At 45.2% G+C, this 19121-nt stretch overlaps 1 protein-coding gene across 1 annotated transcript; it reads right to left on the reverse strand.

Annotated features, from left to right (window-relative positions):
* Positions 1-5587: 5587 nt before the first annotated feature.
* On the reverse strand, positions 5588-14256 carry LOC135385014 (homeobox protein Hox-A3-like). Its single transcript, XM_064614191.1, has 3 exons — positions 14100-14256; positions 13335-13670; positions 5588-6438 (listed from the first exon to the last, which is right to left on the reverse strand). The coding sequence occupies exons 1-3, from the start codon at positions 14254-14256 to the stop codon at positions 5588-5590; spliced, it is 1344 nt and encodes a 447-aa protein (XP_064470261.1).
* Between the last annotated feature and the right edge of the window lie 4865 nt (positions 14257-19121).

Raw genomic sequence — 19121 nt, forward strand, 5'->3', positions numbered from 1 at the left:
ACATGCGTGGATATCTGTTCCTCCCCTTTGAGGAAATTGCAGGTTTGTTGCTTGGACACTGTTGTCGTCGCGTTCCTTGAACTTTAGACGCGGGGTCGTGTCTCCATCTTGATGGGGAACCGGGCGGCATGCAACTATTCCTGGATCGTCACCAGGTGACAAGTCGGACGCTTGCTGTTCCGTCTCTGCTTTGCAGAGAGAACTGTGGTACAAGGGGTTTCCTTTGAGAAGGGCGGCAGATCTTGGCCGAGAGATATGTACGCGGCACAGCGCTATATTTTGATTCATCCTCGTGCCCCGTTCGAGAACTGCCTTTGTGTGGGGCTGGCTGACGTGCGATTGCATCGACGGAGATTTTCTTGGTGTATATTCTCTTGTAGTCTATTGTTGTCGAGCATCTGACGAACAACCCACGTATATAGTCCTCTGCGGCAAAAGACAGTGTCGCGGTATCGGAAGTGGGATAGAGAATTTTGATCGAAAGACATCGATACATTCACCGACACAATAATGTTGAACAAAGTAACAAAGTGCATGTGAGCTGGTGTAACGGAGTTGAAGGTAACATTTTCTTGAGCTTCAGTACGATGGAACGCACTTGTCCGCTTGTCCGTGTATCCGTACGTTCCGTCCTGCTCAAGATCGAGGTATAAGGCTATCTTCAACAATAAATTTGTTTCGTATGGGCAAATGGCCCTAGGTCGGGCTCCGTGCAACCTCTACGTTTTGAATGGTTTCTGAGCAGTGAAGGCGCACCACATAGTGTGAGGGTTGTAGCGATACCTTCCTGCGTTGTTTCTTCACCCTCGTGGTTTTCATTTATAGGCGTCTTCCTATGTTTTCACGCTGATTGTCAAACGTCAGGCTGTAAGGGCAGTGCGCATACGTATGTCGATGTACCATTAGACCACTCCGTAATAAAAGCCTACTAAATACCCGATCACTAACAGCCAGTAGAGGTTCCTAAAACCGTCAACGTCTCAATAGCCAGCTGGCTTTAGACGTATTTGAAGTTTATTGACCGGTACCGTTTTACCCCTCTTCGCCATCTGGGAACACGTGCCATAGGGGTACGCGTTTATTCCCCACAATGTGCAACGACAACAATCAAGTGTTTTTGCTTCTCCAAGACGCGTTGTCCTTCGGCTTCCCTCAGCGGGACACCGCACAAGAGCCACGTGCTCAGTCGCTGACCATGAGTAATGAATGCCATGCTCGCGTTATCAGCGTGAACGCCGCCATGCCGATGGAACATTAATGGTGACTAATTGGACCCACGCTATGACATGTGGTATACCACGCCGCCTGAGTTCACTGACGTCTTGAAGAACACTTGCTTTGAACAGAGCTCTGGACATTTAACCGAACAGTCTGGCAATCATAAATTTTCTCTACGTGGTTTGTAAGCAGCAAACGACATGTTTTTCTGGCGGTAAGCTTTCTGTTAGCGCTCCTAAGCGTTGCGACGACACGTCAACTCTGGTGATATTTCTCCGTGTCGTCTTGTGCTGGGCAGTGGCTAACGAGCGGTATGTAGGAAGTTTGTTACGGAACTATCGCAATACCTTCAGGCAAATTGACATATTTTGATCTACGTTACATCAGTAATTGTGTTCGACGACAAAAAAAAAAAAAATCACAGGACGGTTACGGTAGTGTGGCAGGAATCGGAACTGAAACTGAACCCGAACCGAAAACCGCTAAAAACCCGTGTTTTTCGCTGCACCGGAACTTCAGCCGAACATAAATATATCTTTTCTCGTGTTGAACAGAACCGGAACTGAACCGAAATAAATTTAGGCGGTTACCGGTTCGCGAAACGATTCAGACGTAATGTGCGTTGCGAGAGATCGGACCTACGATTTACGTAGCGGATTGAGCTGCGTTGGCAAACAAATTCGAAACTGAACAAAACAAAACTGCAAACCAAGCGCGAGAGGTATTTCCTCCTCGCAGGCTATTGCGTTCATTCAGTTGTGTTAGTTTTGAGGTCGTCCTTTTTGCGGTTGTAGGCTTCCTTGTACGCGGTTTTTGTCGTCCAGCAACCCCAAGCTTTGAGTTTCGGCTGTGAAAATAACGCCCAGTCCCTGAGCAGGATGTAACAGTTGCATACGATCAATGAACATAGAGAGTACAGTATGCTACAGTAACGTTGCACCACAAGCGCAGATCTGTGAACCGCTGCTGTGTCGGCAACAACAGCAACAAAAGTACGTTTGTGTTGTTTGAGAAGCGTAATGATGTGCTTGCTTTTAACCCATGGCAATCGCTCAAAATTTACTTTCTGAACCGGTTCGAACCCGTTTGTACCGGTTCTACCGATATTTTGCGCTACTGCGTAGCTGAACCCGAACCGAAAAACATAACGCGATCCCTGTAACGCGGATTTCAGCGACAGCTGTTGTGGGTGAATATTAACACATATATTGCTGATGTATGGATAACTACTTTAGAGTGACGAGTATTGCCTTCTGACAATGTGATGATGTGGCTGACATTCTTGATGAGGTTTCGGTTTTGAAAGTCCAAATCAATTCAGGTCTTTCTCGAGGTTACGGCCCGTGTTTTGGGGGCGAGGTGCAACATCAGCGCTTCTTGTAGACCGGGATTGAAGTTGCTCTTTGTGTCGATGTTAAAGTACCCCAGCAGCAGTATCGGCGATGGCATCTGGACTGCTAAGGCGTAGTGAAGTATGTTATAACTCGCGAAACTGTTGCTGTTGGGGGCAAAGTATAGGCGGCCACGACGGTGAGTCCACTCCCAAGTTGCACCGCACACACCTCACCCACGTCTTCGCTGTCAGCAAAGAGGTCTAGGGGTGAAGCGTTGGCCCCATCTCTAATGTAGATGGCCACTCCGGCTACGCGGTCTTTTTTAGACGCGTCGAGAAGCACAGCTATACTGAAAGCCCTTCACCTGCAACGGTGCGGAGCGACTGGGGACACGATGCACACAAGCGGAAGGTGGTAAGGTCGGCAGTTGGAAATTCTAGTCGAAGCGCTGCATGATGCGCTGCGAAGTCAATGGCAGCGCTGTGAGATCATTCTTGAACCACAAGCGATCGCACTACGAGCAACTGTACCCAAATGAATTCTCCCTGAATTGCCTAGAAGCCCTTCGTGGCTCCTTCGGCTTTCGCTTGCCTCTGACGCCTCTTTGCCTCCGCTTCGGCGGAATATACTGCAGGGTCTTGCCGCTGAGTCCGCCTCGCCTCAGCTTCGCCGGCACGCACGTTGCATCCTGACGTTGCACTCTCTTGTTTGCGGCCTCGACTGTACGACGAGCTGGGTCTTCGCGAACTCTGCGCTTCCGTTCGCGTTCTCGTGCCCTCCGCAAAGCCTGTGCGTCAGCAGGACCAGGTATCTCCATGGCGTCTGAAGCAGAAGGGTGTTTCCGGTAAACTTTTTTCGTCGTCGTCACTAATACTGTGTTCCTTCTAAATAATTATGTAATGCTGGATACAAAGCGCCCTCTACGCCGAACGTGGAGGAACACAGAATTACTATTAACGAGGAGGTAAATGTCCTTCCTTCTGCTGACGCCGCGTTCGCAGGAAAACGAGGCACTAATAGCTATCGCTGTAAAAGAAAAACGTTTAGCAAGATGACTACACAATCTTCTGTGGCTCATCTCATAGAGTGAATAATACAAAAGAAGAACCTCTCGAGTCTGTACTTGAGGAACACTGGCTGTGGATCCAGGCTTTCCTGAGGCGCCGGTATCCGCGCTTCTGTTTCTCAAAGCTGTCTAAAGGAATGTCTAAACAAGCTTTGTTATGGCACCCACCCGGACACTCCTGGCAAACTATAGGAAAACGAGATTGAAGCAAAAGCCTCAGGTCTGAGCATCCTATATTCCACTCTCTGTTTGAAATATCGGCGGGTCCCGACCTGAGTCTTTTGCTTCAACACATATTCACCGGATTGCTTCCAACTTTCCGAAAGAAAACGAGTGAAGCGTATTGATATCGGAATGCGGTGATACAGCCCAGTTCAAAGCGGAAATTTCGGAAATTCCGCGCTTTTGTGGTGCGTGCCGAATAATGATGAGACATCCGGCCGAATGACTAGAGGGTTAGAGATCCGGCGCATAAATTTTAGTTATACTATGTGTTCGGCAGCACATTTTTATGCTGAGGCTCACTCGAAATTATCAAATTTTCCGTTCTGAGCACATAGACCCCATATCTCATGCCAGCAACCCCTGCGGTGAAACACTTCATGTCATCATCATATATCTGTTACTTTGCTACGCGATAAAACCCCCAGTGCTGGGCCTAAAAGAGGGACGTACGAAGGACGAGATGAGGTATATTATATGTCTGTTTTTTTTTTTTTTTCAGCTTTTCCAAACCCACGGTCTCATTCAGTAGGTCAAGGTAGGAGCTGAAATTCTAAACGTTACGGAACCTCACGAGAGAATATATGTGAGACAGAGTGAAAACCCTTATCAACACGGTCACAGTCATCATCTTCGAGGTGCAAGCGTTCGAGCCCCTAGGAACGGTATCTTGTGCACTATCGTTTTTCCCCACAAAAGTATATTTCCATGCTACGACTCCCTCCGATTGTCATATTTCATGCTTGGTAGTATTAATAATTTTTGATCGTGCATTTTTGCTATGATATGCTGATGGAAGTATACAGTTACGTTCTTTGGCACTCCCAGAGTATATACTACAAGTTTTGCGCTTTTGACTCTTTGTACCTCACCTCGTTAAATTTCGTGCGGTAGGTCAATAAATGTGTACACAACATGTGTCAGAATTTATTGAAGTGTCTTAAGGTGGCAAGGAAGTTTGTATATCTGGAACGCAGTACTCAACAGCAGTTCCTTAGAACGGAATGTCCTGCAGTGCCTCATGTGTTTCCGCCCTTTCACAAACGGCGAAGAGTTGAAGTTATTTTGTAGACTTGATCGTTTATTATCACACATAATACAGACAGTGATGATGAAAACCACTTTTTAATTATATACAGATATTTCTGTAACAACAATAAAATTAACACAAATTCATATTGATAATCCATAATTTGTCTGATAACATTTAGGTACCCTGTACACACATACCCTGTAGGACCAAATAAAGCGCCACATTAGAACATAACCGATAAAGAAGCACGCATTATTGAAGTGCTACGACCCTGTAAGTTATCACGCTGAAGATCGCAGCTGCGTTCTGTGTACTGCGACATCGATCACATCCAATACCTTGCAATTGCAAAGACAACCAAAAATAGGATGATGGTCTTGTTTAACACACACATGTGTTTCTAGCATGGACATGTTATACAGTAATGTGATTTTTATCAGGCACGTTGTTTATGTACACTAAAATCAAAACCTATATACACAGTCATGTATTCTATTGACAACTGATATCATTCAAGTACTACAGAGTCCGTGCAACTGCTGACGTTATTGAAAGACGACTGATACCTGGAATGTCGGTGAACATGTTCCGTGAGGAACCAAATTGAAAATGTGTGGATCACATATGACCATATACCACGGAACGTCTGGTCTCTTCATCTCACAAACTCAGTTCTTAATGACAATGTGCATGTCAGCACATGATTTTAATTTTCTAGCCCCAGTAAGCATATGGGACGTATTGGGTTTGCTGATAGTTCCAGTTCAACTGTTGCCCGACACCGTTGCCATGATGCGCCGCATTGGCCACTTGTGCATAATGCACGGTTCCTTGATAATACGGATCATACGAATTCGCAGACTCCTGCCACATTTGCTTTGGTGTTCGCGATGCTGTGTTCGGAGATGGTGGTCCAGGCTTTGTCGTTGTTTGTGTAGGTGGCTGTGCGACGTACGACTGGTTCTGCGTCCTGTACCATTCATCTTGGACAGGATGGCATGGCACACGTTGTTGTTCTACCGGCGATATACTTTCGTACGATGGCAGTGGGCCTGAATTTAGCTGCGCATGACCTACGTGACTCCCAAGGCAGTGACCCGTGTACGTGCCATGTCCACCGTGGCATTGATGTCTTCCTAGCCGCATCGGAAATCTGGAAGACGGGGTCTCGTCATCTCCTGGGGGGCTTCCGTCTAGTGCCGAACCAGTGCTGGAAACAGAGGCACAAGCATGTCTGTAATTGTGAGACGAGCGCAGTGGGGCCGTTGCTCCAGACGGAGGAGAGTCAGGAGAGCAAGATGAACGTGTGATATGTGTCGGGCTTTCAGTGCTGTCCTCCGTGAAAATACCCTTTGCTCTGTTGTCCTTCTTTTGCTTCATGCGGCGATTTTGAAACCATATTTTAATCTGGCGCTCCGTGAGATTCAGAAGCGCTGCCATTTCCACGCGGCGAGGTCGGCACAGATAACGGTTGAAGTGAAATTCCTTTTCCAGCTCAACCAGCTGGGCGTTAGTATATGCTGTTCGAGGTCGTTTCTGCTGGGCACCATCAACGCTGGCTTGGCCTGGGGAGAGAAAAGAACACATCTTTAGACCATAAAAAAAACGCAATGAAAAACAGCAACCAAGAATTGAATTTTCGTGGACCCTTGTGTAACTGAAGGACAGCTGAGCTCTTTCCTTGCTCATCATATCAAGCAACCTCGTTCGACACTGAGTTGATTCAGAGCGTGTCATGAGTTTACCCAGCCCCGTGACCTCTACTGCCTCCATGTTTCCTACTCTCAATTTTTTGCTTCGCTTGTTGGTCGCATATAATGGAAACACGAAAACATAAAATATCAAAAACGCACGTCGAGGCAACGCTCAAATACTAGCGACCTCTTTCCTAATGAACTTGATTAAGAAAACTGCTGGTGAACGGTAAAGTAGAAAAGACGGTACTCTTCAACACGATCCTTTCTAATTGGAATGCGTCGCTTATTTATTTATTTTTTTTCTTCTGCGTGTCGACTGCTGTCTTTTGTATAGTTTCGCATTTACGCGAACACATCGCTGTTTCTTCCTGACCCTCCCCCATTTTAACTCAACTCCTGTTTGTCATTTGTCCCTGGATCGAATCTTTCTTTTTCCTTCTTTCAGATCGGTTGGTGCTGGACTTTTTCTTCTTCCCAGCTTCCTGTTCGTTCGCCCTCTCCACTGGTGAGTCGACGTAACAGCGAAACGCCATTATGCCGTATGTTTCAAGCGCGAGTAACACCGACGAGCATCTCTAGAGACGTATCAAGTAAGGGCAGCTCATTTCGGACAAGGAAGTTTAATTAGAAGCGCTTGTGTTTCTACCTGCGACTAAACGCATGGTGGCTCTGGTAGGCAGCGCCGAAAGGGTTAGATAATGGATAGGAAGGCACAAAGGGGGCGGGATTTAAAGGTTTACTTCTGTTCAGCTCCGATTGTGTTCGCTTTATTCTTTGGATGAACGTCGTGGAGGTACGTTCTCAGATGTTGAATAAGGCTGTTTTTTTTGTTTTTTTGCTTCTAGATTTTTTTTTTCAATATACCGAAACAGTTAAGGCAAGAGGAACAGCGAATCAGTAACATCACGAGCAGGGATTGACTGACTGATTGATTGAGAACAGAAAAATGTGGAAATGCCAAGGAACGTACCAGGGAACACATCGACAGCGCAGCTGAAGTACTCTATAGACAAGACGCGATACTAGTTGCAATATATTACTACCAAGAGTATTTATTGAGCTACCGCAGAGCAAGAAAACAACAATGCGTGCAATTCAGGCAGAAAGCGTAGACCAATAAAATCAGTGGTTGAGGACTAAGGTCCTTATTTGGGCTAGTTGATAATCGTGCTGCAAAGCAGCACTCAACACACTGACAGAAAAAGAAAACTGGCGACACAGACAACTGCTTTCCTTTCTGTCTTTCTTTTTTCTTTTTTTTCGCTATAAAAAAAAGAGCAGATAAAGACAACGGGGCAGAGCTGTGAGGTGACAGGAGCCAAATTTCGTCATGCTGTTTTAGGCATACATCATGGTGTAGGTAGGTGCTGTGAAGTGTAGTCGTGCTAGAAGTTACGATATGAATCTATACTATTGTCGTTCAAGAATAATTATTCTTCTCCATGATGACGCAGATCGCGAGATGCAAACTCTTGCACCCCCAGCGACACCAGCAGGGGAGTGCGAGCATTAATCATTCGTGTTAGTTGAAAGGAGAACGTGACCTGTCCAACTTATGTCAGAGCAGCATCAGTTTCGATGTACCCGTATCCAACCTTCCACGCAACTACTACCTTCTCCGTTCCAAGACTTTCACTGTAGGTTTATACGATTGTCAAGACTGGCCCTCATTAAAGGTGCTCCTTGTACCGCATATTATTCGTATTACTTGTACTACCGCCATTATTAGCAGCTAATATAAGTATGTACCCCTATAGTAGTCGGCTTTCCTATAGTGCACGAGAGCGAATGTTATAATTAGGGTTCTGCGTTTTCGGCATTTATTCCTGGGGAGATTCGGCGGGTGTTTTTCGGCATTTATATGTTTTGTTAAATTCGGACATTTTCGGCATTTTAAAACGTTTTGCGTCAAATACATGTCGAAAGATCGGGAGCTATAATGACTCATGGAAGCAGGGTAGCTTATAGGACACTGACAACGCAAACAATTTATTTTCCTTTGTTGGAGGGTTCCACGTGTACTTGAACAGCCTAGATTCAGGAATAAAAGTGTTACACGGGAAAGTTTTTCCCTGAGCTTAGCGGTTCCACAGGGCAGTATTCCGCAAGGGAAAACGAAAATGTGATGCCCCGGAGGAAAAAAAAAATGCCATCGGGTACCGGCATTTTTTGCATCTAGCACCATGCGCAAGAGTATAATTCAGAGTTTTTCGGAATGTGCCGAATTTCTGGGAAAATATTCGGCGGCTGATTTTCAGAATTTTTCGGCAAGTGCTGAAAACGCGGAACCCTAGTTATAATGTACTCTTCTCGAACCCTTCGTGGAATTAATTCGAAAGGATAACCTACTTTCCGCAGCACAAACAACATATATTTTGCCACTCGGAGGACTTCATCCCACAATGCACTCACAGGAGGCTCATGCAGTCTCGCGCTATCTCGTTCCCTTTCTGCCTCGTGTGCGCTCCAATCATGTGGAACTGCGACGTGCACCATTCCTTCTCCTTGCAAGCCCCCTTTTGCTTTCAACGCGTCTCCAGTTAATCGGATTACTGGAAAGTTTGCGAAATTCGGTTGGCGGTCGTTCCGCCAGGACAGCGGCGGAACCGCGGTGGAAAGGGGTGACCGGAAAAAACCGCAGGACACGCAGCTCGTCCCCTTTCTTCCGTAATTCCATTTCCCCCGACGAATTTATCTTCGACTGCCGCCAGCCCGAACAGAACCTCCCCCCTCCCTTCCAATTTTCCTGAGAGAGGAGGTCTTTTGTTTTCATTAGGCAGTCGGAAATAAATCCTCCATCTTGTCTCAGATCCTCTTAGTGCAGCGGGGGCAGAAGGAAAACGCTTGTCCCCTTTGTTTGTACGCGTCTGTCTCTCAACGGGACACAAGTACAGTGGTCACTTGCTGGAGAAAGATGGGGCTGCCGAAGTACTGGGGCGGAAAGGAACTGGTCCGGCGGTTTACTTGCCGTGTAAGCGCCGCATCTTCCCCAGTTTTTCTTTCATTATCGTTGCGGTTAGTGTTCTTCGGAAAAGGATCATTCGAAATAGTTCGGAATTTTTTAGGGATCTCTATTCGAACATACGAGCCTGTCCCTGTCAGTCCTCAATTAGTCCTTATCTAAGTCCGTGGTCACATTAAAACCTCACGAGACAATTGGAACCGGTGGGCACATTGAAGTTTGTTCTATAGTCCGCGCTGCTCAGCTTGTCTAAGCGTCAAACCTTCCGAAAGTGATCATGTACTCGTAAACTAAGTGGACTCAAAACCATTGCAACTATCAGTGATGGTAATGCACAACAAATGCAAAGAAGAGATCGAAGCACTTTAGATATAGTACTAGCATAACTTGCTGTATCACCAGTAATTCCACACACCCATCAAAGGTTTCATGTCATGCATACGTGTTCGATCGGTGCACCGGATCTTTATCTCCGAAGGAAGTACCCCAGGCTTTGTTTGTTTTTCCAGCTTTACACCATACCCACCCCTCGCCCCAACTCGCCCTAACTACTTGCATCCTGTCACTTATGTTTCTCCCAGAGCTTATAAATCGCCCCTTATCCTTGTATATCCCAGCAACACTCGCATTGATCAGTACCCTGGACTGTAAATGGTTGGCGAGTGCTCTTCCCCATACGTTGGTCACCAGTACTGACTACCTATAGTGTCCAAGAACGCTCTTGCCAAACGTATCAGCACATACGTTTGTCTCCTTCTTTTAACTCCCCTTCGTCCTGTCTGAGTGCTGCAGTGTAGCGACATGCCCGACAGGGTGCTTGCATCACCATACATAAACAAGGAACACCACCTGGAGACACTTGTCACGCATAGCATACTGTGCTACATAGCTCTTGTACACACCCATTTGTCCCGGCAGCATCTCAAGAATGTTATTTTCGCAAGCCAGGGTCCTCACAGCGCCTTTTTTTTTTAACACGAGGATAAAAAGAATAATACCGAAGCGCCGGAGTGCGACAAATCCTTTATGCTGTTTACTAACGGCGTACGTATGCGCGCAGATATGCAGAAGCCACGTTAAAAAAGTTCGGTCAACCACTACTCTGTCGTTCAGCCCGCGTACGGTGTCGACATCCTACAACTTCATGTACGAACCAGTCACATCCCACATCAAGCTTGGAAAACGCCATTAGCGCGTTAAGTTCACAAGCAGTCTGGAATGCGCGCAAAAACGTAACGGTAAGCTTATCATGCATGCGTGGCGCGAGCCGTAAGTACAGTACCACGTTCATTTCTTAGTCCTTCTCTTTGGCTTGCACCGCGTGGTTGCCATTTTCGAAATTCTTCCGTCAGCGCCGGTGTGCCAGATAATTAAAGAAGGTCGGGACAAAGATTAATGCGTCATTTAGAGCGGGAACAAGAAAGAAAGCCTGTCGACGATGACAGAAAAAAAAAAAAAGTGCAAATAAATAAAGCATGCGCCTTGTAGTTCTCTATCCCGCATTCCGCGTGTGTTCTGTCGTTCCGGCTTGTTTACCTCGTTAGCTAAGAAGCTGTTGCTTATCGCATCTTCGCCGCTTTTCAACCATTGTCAAGAGGTGCTCATTTATTAAACTCGCAGCATTGTGCATGTCTTGCCATGAAGAATGTGGGTGAAATGTCAAACCACCGTTTATACTTGACATATTACTCCGTGTGCATTGGATGCTGTCCAACAGGATGCGAAATATCGGTAATCAAGCGGCGGTTTTTCTAATGGCTACAGTGTTGGCACGTGTAACATTGTACCATGCTTGTCGGTATTCATGCACATATTAGTCAGTTTTAATATATCGTGCACAAACGCGATACCGTACGATATATTAAAACTTACTATTACTACTTACTAAACAAATACTAATACTTACTAAAACTAAACGGAATAGAAGAGAAAATACGACAAAGAAACTGTATCGCAATGTCCTTTTCGTGTAAAACCAGGAATCGGTAGTATTAGAAATATAGACACTTTTGTATTAAACGTACCATACGGCGTGCATCTATAATGTAGCATCTCTGAATGTAGCATACATTTTTTTGTATTTTCAGTTTGTGATTGGACATTAATAACTGTATGATATGCCAAATGTAATAGTACCAGTGCATGAGAGAAGGAAAATGCATTTTGTACCACTCCGTAAGGATTTGCAGACATCGTGACATGATAGTCCTAGTGTGCACGCAAAGAAACACGTTGTTGTCTAGTAACAGCGTGCCGTCTCTGAAAAGTGGGAATACCAATATTGCTAATCTCTTGGAAATTCTAGTATTACTTTGCCGCGCATGTGATAAATTTAACAAGAACTCTTGTTGAAAAAAATTAAAAAAAAAAAACTAAGCGCCCGCTGCGCGGTGCAACTGCAAAATCGCTGCCGCACGTCGTAAATGCACTGTACGACTCGTAAGTAGGAGCATCCGTCAAACATAGGGTAAGATTGCATGAATGAGACATCCCTCGGGAGAAGCCTAAGTGGGCGCTGAGCAATCGACTGACCATTCACGTGTCTGAGATGGATGTACCTTCGAAATGAGCGATGGTCTTTCGTAGGCGCCCCTTTCACACTGCTATCGAGGAATACGTATATATAGTGCTATCTCTACCTCGTGCGATGTGAGTGTCGCTGTAATTGAGTAAATGTCCGAGATTTTGATTCGTTGTTTCCGGAACAGTGTCCATCGCGACAAGCGTAGAGTGGTCGTGTAACACGTTCACTTAAAGTGCCGACGAAGAGGTGTGGGGGTGATGATGTATTGTTCTAAGGACACCACATGCGGTTGTTATCCTCTCAGTTGGTTCTTTGCTCGCACATTTTCATGATACATTTTTTCAACATCTTCACACTTCATAAAGAATACCGCATGTTTAAGCAGGGAATACTTTGGGCCAGAGATTCGCACATGATTTTCATCTCAGGGGTGTTTGACTTCTGTAGGGGTGTGTGACACCCCTATCTGCTGTTGTTCTTAGCTTTTCCTCCTTTGCAGGTATCTTGGGATGTGTTACAATATTCTTGACGGGGGTGTATAGGTGAACGGCTGGGAAAATATATTACCTTTAGTTTACCTAAACTAAATCAAATCATTCTCGATATGTAGATAGAAGGGCAGTCAATGCCCCTCATCGTAGCAGCCAGAGATAAAGAGAAGAAGAAGAAACAGTTTTTTTAATAATATAATTAGACGTGAGAAGTTTCGTGCTGACAAGCCGCGTGTTCCTGTACCGCATTTTTATCATGAACATGTGTTCCTCATGTGTAGACAGTGCTGCTGATAACACTGACACAGAACATGTCTCTCATATCAGCAAACATTTCGTCAAAAGTGAAGAACAGACATCACTTAGCAGCAGACAGAGTGTAAAACTCAACACGCCGAATTCTCCGTCTCGACAAGAGTCCATTAGTTAGCTAGCGTCCCTCTCTGAACGAACTTGAGGGAAGCTCCCTCCAATAACTCATCCCCCCGCGGTTTGAATGCCTGTTTTTCGGAGCTCGTAAAGAAGGAATAAGTGCACAGCGGGAAAGAGGGCAAACACGACCTTTCAACTATGCTGGTCACCAACACTTAGGGCCATTTAACAGATGGCCCCACGATCGGGTATACCGCTTCATCATTGCTATGGTTCGCTCCTAATGGCTTAGGGAAGCACATTTTAAGTGGCCGTGGCGGAAAGATGCAAAGAGGAGAGTGGAACGATATTGGAGGACAAATTGCGAGGGAATGACACATCACTCGGATGGAGGCGGTTTCCAGTAGTTGCTTACCTATCGGTGCTACGATCTTCGTCTTCTTCCTTGCTGGACGATTATCGCGCATCCATGGGAAGACGTCGCTGTCCGCAGAGCAGCTGCCGACGGGACTGCTGTCCTGTCTCTGACTGTCGCTCTGATATTCTGGAAGCACATTGTACAACGGCACCTTGTATCCGCCATCGTTCACGGACTTCGGGCCACATTCCTCGTAAATTGAAGTAGCAGCGGCCGGAGATGCTTGCGACAATGGACTCATGCTACCGACGGCGACTGGAATCGTGGCGTATAAGCTGTCACTTTGCACGTTGTTGTAATCAGAGACGAGCTTCTGTGAGTTCAGGTGAGTTCCTTCAAGTGCGGATCTGGGATGGTTATTTTCACCAGGCACAAAGTTCTTCTGCAGCGAGTATCTTTCCGGTGCGAAGTATCCGTTTACGTCACTAGCCAATGAGTAGGAGGTATGGTGCGTCATTGATGAGCCGGTGGGCATGAATATCACTAGAGTCCCTTTTGGCTAGTTTTAAATTTGCTATACCATTTGACAGTGAGCCGAGTGATGACTAGGCGTCAGATGAAGTCAACCGGCGGACGAGGGTGAGTGGGATCACGTGACGAGAGGGGGAACGTCCAATGGAGTGGCTGGTCAAGAAGGACAGATCGGGGTACCCCCTTATGTGGTCAGTCTCTCCCCTGAGGGAGGAGTTGGTGTGCCGCTGCTGATGGGACCGCGGTTGGCGCCTTTATGCATCTACCGCCGACACTCTCCGTCTAAACAACCTCTGGGTGCCGACCGTCGCTTGCGGGGATTCATCGAGGCCACTTGTTCCCATGGGTCCCATGCCTTGTCAGGGTGCTGTAGCGGCGTGGCGAATTGGTCTTTTCGCTTGGCTCCAGGTTTCTCCTCTTTGCCTTGTGGTTCCTTTGCGGGTCTCATGTCCCAACGTCCTTTTCCGTGAAGAAGTCAAGCGCCGAAAGCTTTTGTCGGTGCTTGCTGCGGTTTGCCGTCGCCCGCAGTTACCCTTGACCTTCAAGATTTGACATTGCGTCCAACGCACCTTCGTACAAACGATTGCACGGGACCTTGCGATCGCGATGCATGGCAGCTATTAGGAATGACCATCGTTTTTCAATTGTGTACATGTAACCCATGGTATTACTGCTAATGAGGGCTACGTCGCAGAAGTAGGTTTGACGCGTCTGGGTGTCAATCATAAGTCCGAAACTCATAAGGCCGAATTATAAAAAGGCCGAAAAATCAAAGCACAAGAAACAAGAAGGCCGAAAATTCAGAAAAATGAACTATCAAAAGGCCGAAAAGTCAGAAAACCGAATTATCGAAAGGGCGAGAAATAAGGCACCCAAGATACGAAAACTGCTATTTCAACTACGATGAAAAATTAGTTCTACAAATTAAGTTGGATAAACTTGTTGGAAATGAATACAGCAAATAAATAATTTCACCGAACTTCGCGTTAATACGTAGTTTCGATCACGTAGGAGGGAAACAAATAGGAAAAGCAGACATATGAACCGCTGTGTTATTGTATGTGTTTATTGAACACGGTGGCAATCACGTTCGTGTCACCATATGTAGAGAAACACCATTTCCTCTACAATTCATTCAGTGGCATTCACCCACCAGGCACTTTCTTTTTGCATTAAACATGTTATAGATTATTGCTTTCTTTTCTCTCTCTCTCTCTGTCTCTCTCTCTCTCTGTCGTGAGTCTATTTCCGAGCCCCAAATTCTATGGATTGCATTGGATTGGAAAAGAAAGAAAAATATGGAAATATGGAAAAAAAGAAAAGAAAAAAATTATATGCATTCCAATTATTTGATTTCTAACACACGAGCCACAAACTATTTTCGTAACGTTATGAAAAGAACAATCCCCCCTCAGTGGTCATTCACTGGGGTGCTCACCCTAGGTCTTCTGTCTGTTTCGCCTTTTTATTTTGGGCCTTCTGATTGCTCGGCCTTATGATTTTTCGGCCTTTTGTGTTGTCGTCCTGTTACACTGTTATTCGTTGCGTGACCGGTCAATGGGTACACATTTTTTTTTAAATATGCACGCGTTATCAAAATTGATTTCACATTAGGCTGGACATATCATTGACAACAGGAATAATAAATGCAAGGTAAACTACTTGCCTCCTTCATTTCGTAGTCATAAAGCAGGTTCGTACTTCACGTGTGTTATTCCCATCTCATGAAATCTGTATTCATGCAACGCGTATAGTCGCACTTATTTGTGTAACATTTTCTGTGACCAAGTTAGAGAATAGAAACAAAAGCCCTCCTGAAGGGCTCCTTATAAAGAATAAAATATGGCAAGCCGTTTTCTTCTCAGATATTATTATTATCAATTGATGTCTCTCTCTCTCTCTCTCTTTTTATATGGCTGCTGTGATTTACGCTTCAAACTCCGGAGTTTCTTCAGTTCAGGTATCCTCGCGCGATACCCTTTGTTTTCAGAATATTTCGTCCTTAAAGGTACTGTAAAGCAGCACCGATCAAATGTCATTTAGTGTGGCTATTCGATAGTCCAAGCCACCAGGACAAAAACTGTGCAAGTTTCATTCCAATCGACGGTGCAGTTAATTAGAAAATTACAATTAAAGATTACGGGCAACGCTGTACTAGGTATTCGAAATGAACCCGTACTTCCGACACATACGGCGGCAACCACATTGCATGCGTATAACACTGGGCCCGACATAACAATCCACCACAATCCACTATAAAATCCGCCCCTGCAATCCACACAACGATCCGCATCTGAGGATAAGCGGATAAGCGAACTGAAATGAAATGCTGAGCCGTTGAAAAATATGTCAGACGTTCAAGAAGCCAGACAGCGTCGGGACTTGTTTGTTCACAGAGGTTCACAGAGAGAGATTATTCGTTCGAAAGAGGCCGCAAACAAAAGGAGCGCGCAGGCGCAGCAGAGAAGTAGGGAGAGCCCTCATCGAACAGCGGCCAGCACTGGGTTACTTCGGAAAAACAGGGGTTAGCAGGTTAAACTGTTAACAGGGGTTTCAGAATACATAGATAAACAGGAAAACTAATAATATGGTTACTAAAATAACGAAGTTCCGATGTCATGGTGTGTAATACCAATTTTCAGTGTTGCCCGCTGTAAAGGGAGTTGTTTGACACCAGGCGTCGCACCGCTCCACTACGCCGCATCTTTCATGGCAAATTAAAAATATTTATAGCGCGTTGTAGATCGTATGGTTCCGCATATGGTATTTAGAAGCAATAAAGTCTCTAGTCACATCAGCGGCATATCATGCTTGTCTACTGCTTTACAGTACCTTTAACTGATGTTGCATTTATACTGTAAAGGTGTAAATGAAATCAATACTGAGGGTTGTGTTATAGGGTTATGATTTGCACAGGAAGGTAAAAAGTAGAACAGCAGGAGCAGAAAATGCATGTAGAAGCAAACGTGAAGTTATCTCTTCCATGGTTGGAATGGCTTCAATCCATTACTCGAGAAAGCATCATTTGTTTTTCCGTTATTTTTCTTTCTTTCTTTCTTCCCTTTTTTTTTTTCGTTCTGCGCAGCAAAAAGAACAGGGAAGGGAACGATTGTGTCAATGGAAAAGTGACAAAAAAGAAAACGAATAAAATCGAACTGATCCTATATCCAGCCGAAAGGTCTCCCTGGACATTTAACATATTTTACAGTTATGCTCCAATCACTATGAGATGCAATGGGGTGCAACCGAAGCAGGAACGTTCGGCTAACATGTTGATTATGAGTGCTAGCTTAGTTTCGGTCATTATTGATTTGATTTGATTTGATTTGATGGAGACGTCAGTCCCGAGTCACACGGGACTGGCTACTCCAGGATGCGTTATTCAGAAAAGAAGAAAGGGAAACTACACAAATCTATACACTTGATGCGCGTATCCGTATCTCCTTCATGCCAGGACCTGCTCTGAAAAAACAATACAGAAATATAACACTTGAGGCTCTCTTTCTGGTTTGTGACCCCACTCTGTTGTCTGTACTGGAATGGTACACGCTTCTCGGTGGGCCATTCACTAGACGTTTTGCTCTCTAACGTGCATGAACGTGAAAATAAATCTTTTGTAGAAACAGTGTGCGGCGTGCACAAGAAAAAACCGCGCCCAAAGATATTAACCAGGGACATTGCCGAGAAGTCAGCAACGCATATCATGTTGTTATACGTTGTGTGTTGCCATTTTTCGCACACGGAATGGAGCCAATTGTTAATTCTTGCTTTGCGTACGCGGTCAGCGAAGCCGTTTCTCTATACGCGGCTACCTGCGGCGTTTCTTCCGGCGAGGCTCCTATTTGCTGGAATATGCCGAGGATATCCGCGAAACAGCCGTCTCTCCGCCAGTGTGACAGGACCTCGCATCTGCAACGGCAACTTTTTTTTTTTTTTTTTCAAAATGCATTTGCAAATCCTGCTTCATTTAGCAGAGGCTTGTACAAGATACCCACAAAAAGTATTTCATTAAGTTACTGAGTACTGGGCAAAAAGTAACCGAGTAGAGCACTAAATATAGTCTTCAAAAATCTTTGAGTATTAAATACTCTTAAAAGTTACTTTCAAGATACTTTGACATCAGGGTTGGAATTCGCTATCAAACAAATCCCGTGGGCGTGAAGTTGAAAGTGATTACCAAAGTGTTTTATTATGTCGTAGGAACGCCTGCTTTTCAAACTTACTATCCGAAGCTTGCTTCCATGTTCTTCTCTTTTTTTTAATACGTTAGCCCCAATACTGAAGAGACGATACATATGCGAACGAGTGCACTACAGAAACCACATGATTTACTGTGCCCCCCCCCCTTATCGTTGGTTGAACCTCATCAGTATAGTTACTAATATTTCGTGAGCCCTCTCTCTCTACGGCGTTCGGCACAGATCTTCTATCCTACCTGGTAGGGGTCTGAATGGTTTACCATTACCAGCATACCCTTCAGGACAATACATATTGCCTCATACATGCTCCCACACCCGAAGCGTTGCATGCTACTGCTTCCCAAGAGGGCCGTGTATGTTCCGAATATCTTACGCGCTAAAGCATATGTACGGCACATAGCGCAATGCAGAGGCAAAAGAGAATCTTTCGCCCGACCTTCGTGTCACGCACAGAGACGTATCTTTAAAGCAAGTTGGAAAATGAGCAGGGAAGATATTGATAAAAGTAGATTATAGATATCGATAAAAGGTCAGATTACTAAATGCTGACTTTTAAAAGTATTTGCAAGTTACCAAGTTACCCGCTAAACTAGTTAAGATAGGTAACTTAATACTCTAGTCAAGTTACTGTCCAAGTCTCATTTAACAAGACGTGGGGCTGCTGATGCTCTCAGACTGGCGCTATATAGCTGAGCTGTCTGAAAAGCTCGCTGTGTATAAACAGTTGTCCAGAGGGCCTGACACGAGATACTGGAACAGCCTCAGGGACGGTAGATTTTGGTAATACTAGTGCAGTTATGCACAGTGTGTGGTCTTTCATTAGTTTTTTTTTTTTTTTTCAAGAAAATTCATAAGCGAAGTGCAGATGCCGTTTTTTCACCTGAGTTAGGTTGCTCGGCAATAGAGCGCCCCAGCAAACCAACATTCACCAAACGGCCTGTGACTTACGTGCCCGATTTTTCTTCCCCTATCACATCACATCACCTAACGGCCTATGGTGTACTTATGCTGTCAAGCTCCGAAAGCTTTGCCGATGTGAATGAAAGGGCAACGGGCGTGAAGCAAAATCTTTAGAACACAGTATTTGCCTGTAAAAGAGGTGCATCCATTTATT

Source organism: Ornithodoros turicata, chromosome 2 (assembly GCF_037126465.1).
Source record: "Ornithodoros turicata isolate Travis chromosome 2, ASM3712646v1, whole genome shotgun sequence".
Lineage (NCBI taxonomy): Eukaryota > Metazoa > Arthropoda > Arachnida > Ixodida > Argasidae > Ornithodoros > Ornithodoros turicata.

Coding starts and splice junctions, on each gene's coding strand:
- LOC135385014 (XM_064614191.1), bottom strand. CDS start 14,256: ATGAGACCCGCAAAGGAACCACAAGGCAAAGAGGAGAAACCTGGAGCC. Junction 13,671..14,099: donor GCGACGGTCGGCACCCAGAG/GTTGTTTAGACG, acceptor CCGCACTTGAAG/GAACTCACCTGAACTCACAG. Junction 6,439..13,334: donor GAAGATCGTAGCACCGATAG/GTAAGCAACTAC, acceptor TTCTCTCCCCAG/GCCAAGCCAGCGTTGATGGT.